This window comes from Malania oleifera, chromosome 5 (assembly GCF_029873635.1).
Source record: "Malania oleifera isolate guangnan ecotype guangnan chromosome 5, ASM2987363v1, whole genome shotgun sequence".
NCBI lineage: Eukaryota > Viridiplantae > Streptophyta > Magnoliopsida > Santalales > Ximeniaceae > Malania > Malania oleifera.
Window position 1 is genome coordinate 62,263,002 of NC_080421.1, and position 12,169 is coordinate 62,275,170.

The window sequence follows — 12,169 nt, forward strand, 5'->3', positions numbered from 1 at the left end:
CAGGGTTTTGGGGCGTATATTGCATGCAGGTTAGGGAACCTAGTGGGTGTGCTCAGGAATCTAGGTAAATGATAAATAGTTTATAAATTCAAGAAATGTGAGTGTGGAAATTATTATGAAAATTTAGTTGATTAACAGAGAAATATATATGCGTATAATTTCAGGATTGTGAAATTATGAACGCCATGGGGGGCATAAGTTAGAAATCAGTAAACAAACCTAGTATGTCAGGTAAGGAAAAATATGCTATGTTATGAATTTTAGAAATTTTATTAGTAGTATATATGTGTTTTAGGGTAAATTTTATCAGTCATGAAGCATCAACCGACTTACTTTGGGTATCCTCCACTATATAAACAACTCAGCCTGAAAGCTCAAATTCTTCAAAAGATCATCACCAATAACATCTTGCCACAAGCCGGATCCCATGACCATATTTAATATGTCGATTGTTTCGTAATGTGGTGTTTGTTAAAGGAGAAGAAACTTGACTTAGCCATCCTTATTATAAAATGGATGTGAGCTAAGCGTGATGTATCTCAGATCACTCTTCCTTACGGTGGAGTTTTGAGTCTTATTTTTGCAAAACTAAGTATCGCTTCACCAAACGACTTGTTCATTAAGAGGACTAGGTATGAAATTTTCACCTCAACTACCCTCAAACAAATGGGGTATGAAAAATGGAATCAAATTGGTGTTCCAAAAAAGGTAGTCAACGAAGGGCAGCTGCTATACCACCTCCTCCACCTCAGGCTCAACCACAAAGAACCGCATCTGAAGCCCATTCTTGGTTCATGTCTTTCTTTTCTGAGTTTCAATCCTTCCCTAATGACATGCGTAATGGTCTTTATTCTCTTCAGGAAAATTACTCTTCCTTAGACCAACATCTCACACAAATTGAACAGGCACGAGATAGTTCTTCTCATGGTGATTCTATGGACACCAGCTCTATACCTTATAGTAATGACTCTTTAGAAGAAGATAAGGAGGAAAATGAAGGAGATAAGGAAGGAGATGATAAAGAGGAAGAAATTGAAGATGATGGTACTGAAGAAACTGAAAAAGAAGATGAAGCTTCTAAGGAAGGCTCCAAAGAAGAAAATGATGATGAAGATAGTACTATTGGACCTGATGCTTGATTTTGATAGTTTATGATGTTTTTGTAATCTTTAAAATTATGAACTTTGTTCACATTTTGATGGATATGTGGTACATTTGCTCTTTGAATTACAATTTTGTATCCTTTTTTGCATGATGTCAAAGGGGGAGTGATGGTTTAGAGAGCAAAAAAAAAAAAAAAATCTATTTTTGTTATGTTATATGTTGTTGTATGCTGGAAAATGCTGAATGTTGAAAATGCTATGAATGATGACTATATGCTATATGTTGCTGAATGTTGAATATGCATTATGCTATGAATGATGACTATATGTTATATATTGTTGCATGCTGGAAAATGCTAAATGTTGAATATGCAATATGCTATGAATGATGACTATATGCAATATATGAGCTATGCAAATGCCTTGATAAATATGCAATATTATAATATTTTATAAGGATTTGCAAATACCTTGTTGAGTTTTGGACTACTTTATAAAAACATTACTTGAATATGTTTAATACTATGCTTACTGTAAGGGGGAGCATTCTAAAGTTTTTCTCAATTTTTGCTCCTTATTTGTCATCATCAAAAAGGCGGAGATTGTTAGCCTAACAAGGCTTTCACCTCTTTTTTTGATGGTAACAAATGAAGGAAAGGTTTAATGTGTTGTGTGTTCAAGTAATGATGTTTCAGGAAACTCAAAAAGCCAAAACCAACAAAGCTTCGAAGGAACTATCAAAAGATCACCAAATAGCTCAAAGGTGTACGATGTGTCATGAAGTGATAAAAAAGGGAAGCTCAAAGATAGCTAAGGATGGATTAAACTCAAAGCTCAAAGATAACCATGAAGTTTTCAAAGAACAAGGAGTTTTCATATTTTTAGGAAATCTTCATGTAAGTACTTCAAAGGTAAAAATGTCATTGTGAATGAAAAGAACCTCATTAAGGGATTTAAATGGACATTAAGACTTTATTTTAAAACCTCAGGAAATGTTTTTCAAAAGCAAGGAAGCAAGGAAGCAAAATACTTTGAAAAAGAAAAGAAAAATCAGAAAAAGGTAACTTCAGTCGATCGAGGTGTAAACCTCAGGCAACCAAAGTTTTGCTGAATAAATTTAAAATAGGGAGTATGTCTTCAGGCACCCGACCCTATATCTTCAGGCTACTAAAGTGACTTCAGGAGACTGAAGTTGCACTTTAGGCAACCGAAGTTCTGCAACGGGCTGATTTTTTAAAAGTGCTTGATTTCAAAATTAAATTACTTGAGCCCTATTCTTTTTGGAAACTTGGGGGGCACTCCAAGTAAACTTGGGAAGCATGTTTAAGAAGGATTTCAAATCTATAAATACATGGTTTATGATCTTCACAAACAACAACAAGCATTGAACAATCTTTCAAAAGCTCTCTCACTCAAAGCTATCTTGCTATCTGCTCTAAGCTCTGATTTGCTGCAAACTTCTTGAGAAATCTCTGAGCTTTTCACATCTTCTCTAAAGCTTACAAATAGAATTATTGGCTACATTCAAGGGAAGGAAACCGGTGATATTTATATTGAGTTTCTTGCTTCATTCCTTTGATGTTTTTCAATTGAAGTATATTAGTTTTTCAATTGTACTAATCAGCTCTGTCAAAGAGAATTCTTTGTACATCTATTTGATTTGTTTCTTGTAGATATTTACGGTTCAAGGTTATTTGGATTGTTGGACCAAGCGAGGGGATATCGCCTGGAGAGGCATTGCTCTAGCCTAGTGAAAAAGTGTTTGAGTGTGGGGTATCACTTGTAACAGTGTTGTTCCGCTCGGAAAGGAATTGGTTTAGTGGAATCCTTTGGTGGTTTGCCAAAGGTGAGGACGTAAGCTGGGGATAAGCTGAACCTCGTGAAATCCCAGTGTCACTCTCTTTCCGTCACTCTCTTTAATTTTCAGCAAACATATAAACTGTGTGGATGATTTAATTTTCATATTCATATACACTACGTGGTTTGGAAATTAAATAAACTGAAGTTTAACTTGTTTTTGGGCTTGCGAAAACCGAAAGGGAGTACATTGGTTGATTAATACTTTCCGAAACCATAAGGAAGTACGTTGATTGGTTAACAACCCAATACCTATTAACTAAAGGTTTATTTGAATTCTGAATTTTGGAAAGAGTGTGAATGTTATATTGATTATCAAATTGAAAGGCCAATTACATTTACTACAGGGCTTGGATCAAATAACCATACACACAGGGCTGCATACAACTAAATATCTTGAATTCTTGAAAAGCTGAGAATTTGCAAAAGAATTGCAAAGCATATATTGATTGGTTACTTATATTGTGGTTGATTGGTTTGAGTGGTTGATTGATTGTTTATTTGTGTTGTGGTTGTGGATTGAATAAAAGATTTAAGCCTTTGTTATGTATTGAACAAATCAATAAAAGGTTAAGACTTCATTAAAAACAAAAAGAATTTAAATGAAAATTTAAAACCCAATTCACCCTCCCCCCCCCCCCCCTTTTGGGACTACACCTTAGTTTTCAATTGGTATCAGAGCGGGGTTATAGAAAATCTTAATTAGTAGCTATACAAATATCTTAATGGCACAATTAGGCGTAGCTCCCTTTGGAGAGGGACAATCCTCAACTAGGCCTCCCATCTTTTGTGGTTTAAATTATACATTTTGGAAACAACAGATGAGAATATATCTTCAAACTATGGATTGGAAAGCTTGGGAGGTTGTCACAGATGGTGACCTAATTCCCCTCAAACTAGTAGATGGAAAACAACTCTCTAAGGAGAAAAAGGACATGACTGACTTAGATAAAAAAATGCTGCAAGTTAATTCAAGTGCTATGAATGCTTTGTATTGTGCTCTAGATATTAATGAATTCAATAGAGTCATGGCCTACAAAATAGCCAAAGAAAATTGGGATAAGTTAGAGGTAACCTATGAAGGAATAGTGCATGTTAGAGACAATAGAATTGACATGCTAACTAGTGAATACGAAGCTTTTAAATTGAATCTGGATGAATCAATCACTAGTATGTATACTAGGTTCTCCCATATTATAAACTCTCTCAATGCCTTAGGAAAAACATATTCAACGTATGAAATGATTCGAAAAATTCTTAAAAGGCTGCCACCAATATGGGAACCAAAAGCCACAGCAATAACTGAAGGAAGAAATCTTAAAAACACTTCCCTAGATGAACTTATACGTTCTCTCCTCACATACGAAATGGCCATGAATGAAAGAAGTGGAAAAACTAAAGCTCAAGAATCCATAGCTTTTAAAACAACAAATAAAAGCTTCGGTGATGATGAAGAAGAGATGAATGAATTAGCCTACATATCCAACAAACTTTCTAAAATCCTTAGAAGGAAGAATAAATTTACAAGAACATCTAAATCTAAATCAGATGAAGAAGAAGAAGAAATTGGTAAGAAGAAATCAAGAAATAAAATTCCTACATGTTATAATTGCAACAAAGCTGGACATATAAAACCAGAATGTCCACTACTTAAGAAGGATTCCAAAAAAAAAAGGGCACGAAAGCCACTACTTGGGATAATCTAAGTACAAGTAGTTCTGATGATGAATCAAGTGACAAAGAGGTTGCTTATACTTGCTATACGGCATGGGATGATGATGAAGAACATTGTTCTTCATCCAAATCGGATAATGAATATGGTAGTGATTCATCTAATGAATCTGATGATGAGAGTATGCCATCTTATGAAAAGTTACAAAATGAATTATTAGAAGTTCATAAGATTCTAGTTAAAGTAATAAAACGATATACTTCATTGAAAAATAAGAATGAAGCTACAATAAAGGAGTTGGAATCCCTTAAAATTGCTAAAAGAGAAAAGGATTCAAAAATCAAGAAAATAGAAAATAAGAATGAAGTTATGATGTTAGAATCTAAAAATCTTGTTGAAAATGAAAAAAATTGAAAATCAAGAGATTAGAAAGTAAGAATGAAAAGATCATGAAAGAATTGGAAGATATAAGATCCCTAACTTCCATTGATAATGAGAAAGATCAATATATTTCTGAATTAGAGAACAAAATCAGCAAAATGTCTCAAGACCAAGTAAAATTTCAAGAAAAGGGTAAAAATATACAAAATTCAGAAATACTTAACCTTGAAGAGAAAATTGAGGATCAAGCCAAAATCATTTATAACTTTAGTAAAGGAAAAGAAAACTTTGACAAAATAATTGGATCACAAAGAATGTCTTTAAATAAAGAAGGCATAGGATTCAATGGAATTGAAAATACAAGGAAGAAGAACCTTTATATGGGGTACTTTACAAGAGCCTCCAAAGACTATGCCAAAACCTCCTCAAATGCTTACATGCACACCATATGCTATCTATGTAAGAAAAAAAAGACACATTAAGTTTGAATTTCTATTAAATAGGAAAAATGTAAGAATTAAAAAAGTATGGAGAATAAAAGAAAAATCAAGTCTTAACAAACCATTTGGACCCAAGAAAGTATAGGTACCAAGACAAAATGCCTAATCAAGGATGTCAAAGATATTAAGCCATTCTCCTTTAGAGAACAAGAAAGTTATATAAGGCAAAGCTAAAAAGAGAACTTGGATTTTTACACAGTAGGGAAACAAGTTAGGAAGGATTCAAATCAAGAAGACAAAGAGACTTGAGAAAATTAGATACTTCAGTCGACTGAACTGCAAGTTCAGGCTCCTAAAGGTACTTCAGGCTACTAAAGTCTAACCCTCAAGCGACCGAAGTGCATCTGCCTACTAAAATTCATTCCAGAAATTATTCAAGCAACCGAACTAAATCTTTAGGTGCCTGAAGTCGTGCATCCTATTTATATTTATCGCACGAAACCTTATTTTTTCTTAAACGTCAGGCTCCTGAACTCTGGTACATCAATCACCCGAAGTTCCCTCACCATTTTTCTCTCAATCCCTTGCTCCAAAACCTACAAATCCTAGCGTCTTTGCATGATTAATCTTCTTTCCCATGAAATCTAAGGTTTGCTGGTCGATATTTGTTCACTCCCCAAATCCTCACTATGCCTCGAACCAAGCAGACAGCAAAACATGGTTCGTCCTCTGGAAGCGATGATCCCAATATCGAGCGATGGCTAGTATCTTCTCAATCCAAGAATCTTTATATGACTCGACTCCTCATCGATGAACCAATATTTGATAAGGTACTTGATATTCTGTGACGCTTCAAAACCCGCCAAGTGGGGCCTATGTGCCACGTGTTCCAATCACCTATATCTAATACCATAATTAACATGCACGCAGCAGAACATAAATAAATAACCTCAAGTAATACCAAAGTTCTATATAGTAACCCAAAAATAAACACTACAACATCCAGATATCTATATCCACAACTAGTATTTAAAACATAATCTCATACAAATATATCTATACATATATCAGTATCTCACAATACGCCAAAAAGAAACCACCAAATACAATCCCAGCCTAGGCCTTCAAACCCGGTCTCCAGAAGAACCTGAAAAATTGTTAATCCACTAGGGTGAGACACTTCTCAGTAAGGGTGGAATAAATTATAATAGTGTGTGACAAATGAGTTTTAATATTTACATATCAAAATAAACCACTTCTCACGTAATATCAATAACAACTGAGAAAATGTACCATTAATAATATTCTCGACATCTAATGTCATACACACATCCAATATGCACAGTTACATAATTTTTATGCAGGCGAAAGTCCCCAAACATAGGGAAGATTACCTGCCCATACAAGTAGCTTCCCTCTGCTCTGGTACTAATAACTACCTACCAGAGCACTCACCTTACTCAGTAAGCTCTCAGGTGAAATATTATCTTGCCACCAGCACACACATCTTTATTATTTTAAAGGCGAAGGTTTTCAAGGATCGAGATGTCTACCCCCCCATACAAGTAGCATCCCTTTGCACTGATACCAAGAAACTACCTACCAGAGCACTCGCCTTTCTCAGCAAGCCCCCAGTGGTATGTTTACCTCACTGCATACACACACATGCATTCACAATATGCTATACAATTATTTTTATGCTATAATTGAATACACATATGCACAACACATCCACACAAGAATCATGCATCTCACACTTCGTCTTCCAATGTCCTCAGTACATGGCTCACACAGAGCAACTGCGTACATGTCAGTACGTGGCCCAAACAGGCGCCTACGTACTTCTTATCTACACATGGCCCATACAGGCACAACTACCCACACAGGGTACATAACATGGCCCACACAAGCGTCATTATCCACACAGGATATAACGTGGCCCACAAAGGCACCACTCCATCTTCCGCAACACGTGGCCCACATAGCCACCACTATTCACCAGTATCCAATCCCCATGACCTACCCGTTATACATCAGTAGAACAAGCTCCTCGACCTGCCAATGTCCTACCCTATATAAATGACAATATGACAAGCTTCTCGACCTACTAACGTTATATCATGATTTACATCTAGGCAATACAACAACCTCCTCATGCCAACGTTATATTGAGATGCATACGAATAACCAAACCAGTTAGTTCACATAGACGCATCAATGCATTTCCATATAGGAATCCAACAGATCAATTCATTTCGCACACAGTATCCCAATAGATCAATACATTTCCACATAGAAGTCAAACATAACAATTCATTCATCATGTCATAATCATTTCAAACACCCCCACATGCAAACCCAAATACCACAGTAATTCATATTCAATTTATTAGGAAAAATTACTCCCATGTCACACGAATTTAATATCATATGCAACTATCCCAAATATAAATTTTAAACAAAATCATCATTTTCTAGTACTCAGACGGTTCTAAAAATCATATAAATAAATAATAAATTTCATACACTCGTAAATAACCGGTTCACCTTAATAAAATACTGATATAATTTTATTTCCCCTTACCTGATTCCCTGAATCATGCCTGCAGGGCTCCCAAAATTATACTCGCAGTGCTCACCCGAACCCTGATTCAATCAAATCAACTCCAATAAAATATTATTTTAACATTTCCTAATTTACAATAATTAAATAATAATTAATTTCTAAATAACTCATTTATCCTAATTTTGGGCTATTTCTACAACGATCCCACGAGAAATCCGCTCCGCTAGATTTGTAGAGAATCATCCCTAGATTCTCGTGGTGGTGTCCGATCGTCAATTTGATTTAAAATTTAGGAAAAATTGAGGCAAGAATGAGAACTTGCCTTACCCCAGGAGATATGCCCATGTTGCTCCTACAACAAATCCACTTCGGTAGATATGTCGGTGGTGGAGAATGGAGTCTAGTGGTATTTTCGGATTTTCAATTGGGCGAGAATCCGCTGCGAAATTGTAGAAAGAAGAGGAGTGGAGAATGTGAGCTGAGAGAATTTTTTTTTTTCCTTTCTTTCTCTTCTTTCTTCCTTCTGCCACGTGAAGCTTCTTTTTTTTTTTTATTCTTTCCTTTCCTGCTTTGTTCAAAACTTAACCATTAAGTTTCCTTTTTTTTTTTTCTTTCCTTTATCCATTACCTTTCCTTTTATATATACTTATATATATCCAAAATCCTCAAATTTCTTAATTTAATTAATTTTCTTAATAATAATTAATTAATTAATAATATAATTTTTTTTAATTAAAATTTTTAATTATTATTATTATTTTTATTTTTATTTTTATTTTTTTGTCGTGACATAATCAGTTCTTCAATACCAAATTTCCTGAAATTCTACCCTTGTTTAAAACATCGGATCAAAGAATTTCATTGAGTATCAAGCCAAAGGGATCTTTCCAAACTTGATAAAAATATTCTATGCAAATATGACCCAGGGGGAGAATTCCTCATCAACTAATGTAAAAGGTAAGAAAATAGTTCTTACGCCTCAAACCTTAGCACCCATCCTAAATATCACTCCCAGAAACTTTGAATGCCCTACATTAGGACAATCATGGATACTCCAATAAGACTTTACGCTAGAAGAATTTTTACCATTAGTCATGGAGCATCAGCCGACTTACTTTGGGCAGCCTCCACTATATAAACAACTCAACCTGAAAGCTCAAATTCTTCAATAGATCATCACCAATAACATCTTACCACAAGTCAGATCCTATGACCATATTTCATATGCTGATTGTTTTGTAATGTGGTGTTTGTTAAAGGAGAAGAAACTTGACTTAGCCAGCCTTATTATAAAATGGATGTGGGCTAAGCTTGATGCATCTCGAATCACTCTTCCTTACAGTGGAGTTCTCAGTCTTATTTTTGCAAAACTAAGTATCGCTTCATCAACAGACTTGTTCATTAAGAGGACTAGGTACAAAATTTTTACCTCTACTACCCTCAAACAAATGGGGTATGAAAAATAGGATCAGAATTGGTGTTCCAGAAGAGGTAGTCAACGAAGGGCAGTTGTTGTACCACCTCAGGCTCAGCGACAAAGAACTGCATCTGAAGCCCTTTCTTAGTTCATGCCTTTCTATTCTGAGTTTCAATCATTCACTCATGACATGCATAATGGTCTTCAGTCTCTTCAGGCAAATTACTCTTCCTTAGACCAACTTCTCAAACGAATTGAACATGCACGAGCTAGTTCTTCTCATGATGATCCTATAGACACTAGCTCCATACCTCATAGTAATGACTCTTCAGAAGAAGACAAGGAGGAAAATGAAGGAGATGACAAAGAGGAAGAAACTAAAGAAACTGAAAAAGAAGATGAAGCTTCTAAGGAAGGCTCCAAAGAAGAAGAAGATGATGAAGATAGTACTACTGGATCTGATGCTTAATTTTGATAGTTTATGATGTTTTTGTAATCTTTAAAATTATAACATTTGTTCACATTTTGATGGATGTATGGTACATTTGCTCTTTGTATTACAATTTTGTATCCCTTTTTGCATGATGTCAAAGGGGGGAGAGATGGTTTAGAGAGCAAAAAAAAAAGATATCAATGTTGTTATGCTATATATTGTTGTATGTTGGAAAATGCTGAATGTTGAAAATGCTATTAATGATGACTATATGCTATATGTTGCTGAATGTTGAATATGCAATATGCTATGAATGATCACTATATGCTATATATTGCTGTATGCCAGAAAATGCTAAATGTTGAATATGCAATATGCTATAAATGATGAGTATAGGCAATATATAAGCTATGCAAATTCCTTGATAAATATACAATATTATAATATGTTATAATGATTTGCAAATACCTTGTTGAGTTTTGGACTACTTTATAAAAATTTTACTTGAATCTGTTTAATACTATGCATACTGTAAGGGGGAGCATTCTAAAGTTTTTCTCAATTTTTGCTCCTTATTTGTCATCATCAAAAAGGGGGAGATTGTTAGCCTAACAAGGCTTTCACCTCTTGCTTAGATGGAAAAAAATGAAGGAAAGGTTTAATGTGTTGTGTGTTCAAGTAAGGATGTTTCAGGAAACTCAAAAAGCCAAAACCAACAAAGCTTCGAAGGAACTATCAAAAGATCACCAACAGCTCAAAGGTGTATGATGTGTCATGAAATGATCAAAAAGGGAAGCTCAAAGACAGCTAAAGATGGAATGAACTCAAAGCTCAAAGATAGCCATTAAGTTTTCAAAGAATAAGAAGTTTTTATATTTTTAGGAAATCTTCATGTAAGTACTTCAAAGGTAAAAATGTCATTGTAAATGAAAAGAAGCTCATTAGGGGATTTAAATGGATTTTAAGACTGTATTTTAAAACCCCGAAAAATATTTTTCAAAAGCAAGAAAGCAAGGAAGCCAAATACTTCAAAAAGAAAAGAAAAATCAGAAAAAGGTAACTTCAGGCAACCGAAGTTTTTCTGAATAAATTTGAAACAGGCAGTATGTCTTCAAGTGCCTGACCCTGTATCTTCAGGCTACTAAAGTGACTTCAAGAGACTGCAGTTGCACTTCAGGCACCCAAAGTTCGACAATGGGCAGATTTTTTAAGAGTGCTTGATTTCAAAATTAAATTACTTGAGCCCTATTCTTTTTGGAAACTTGAGGGGCACTCCAAGTAAACTTGGGCAGCACATTTAAGAAGGATTTCAAGTCTATAAATACATGGTTTATGATCTTCACAAACAAGAACAAGCATTGAACAATCTTTCAAAAGCTCTCTCACTCAAAGCTATCTTGCTATCTACTCTAAGCTCTGTCTTGCTGCATTTTCTTGTGAAATCTCTGAGCTTTTCACATCTTCTCTAAAGCTTACAAATAAAATTATTGGTTACATTCAAGAGAAGGAAACCGGTGATATTTATATTGAGCTTCTTGCTTCATTCCTTTGATGTTTTTCAATTGAAGTATATTAGTTTTTCAATTGTACTAATCAGCTCTATCTGAGAGCATTTTGTATACATCTATTTGATTTGTTTCTTGTAGATATTGACGGTTCAAGGTTATTTGGATTGTTGGACCAAGCGAGGGGATATCGCTTGGAAAGGCGTTGCTCTAGCCTAGTGAAGGAGTGTTTAAGCATGGGGGATCACTTGTAATGGTGTTGTTCCTCCCGAAAAGGAACTCATTTAGTGGAATCCTTTGGTGGTTTGCCAAAAGTGAGGATGTAGGCTGGGGATAAGATGAACCTAGTAAAAATCCCGATGTCACTCTCTTTCCCTCACTCTCTTTAATTTTCAGCAAATATATAAACTACGTGGATGATTTAATTTTCATATTCACAAACACTACGTGGTTTGGAAATTAAATAAACTGAAGTTTAATTTGTTTTTGGGTTTACGAAAATCGAAAGGGAGTACGTTGGTTGATAAATACTTTGCGAAAACAATAAAGGAGTACGTTGATAGGATAACAACCCAAAACCTATTAACTAAAGGTTTATTTGAATTATGAATTTTGGAAAGAGTGTGGATGTTATATTGATTATCAAATTGAAAGGCCAATTAATTTCACTACAGGGCTTGAGTCAAATAACCATACACACAGGGCTACATACGACTAAATATCTTGAATTCTTGAAAAGCTGAGAATTGGCAAAAGAATTGCAAAGCATATATTGATTGGTTACTTATATCGTGG

General features: G+C 34.8%; 1 protein-coding gene across 1 annotated transcript; it reads left to right on the plus strand.

Moving 5' to 3' along the window:
• The first annotated feature begins 680 nt into the window (after positions 1-680).
• LOC131155985 (uncharacterized) lies at positions 681-1,139 on the plus strand. The gene has a single exon (XM_058109440.1). It carries the CDS (start codon positions 681-683, stop codon positions 1,137-1,139), a length of 459 nt encoding a protein of 152 aa, XP_057965423.1.
• The last annotated feature ends 11,030 nt before the right edge of the window (positions 1,140-12,169 follow it).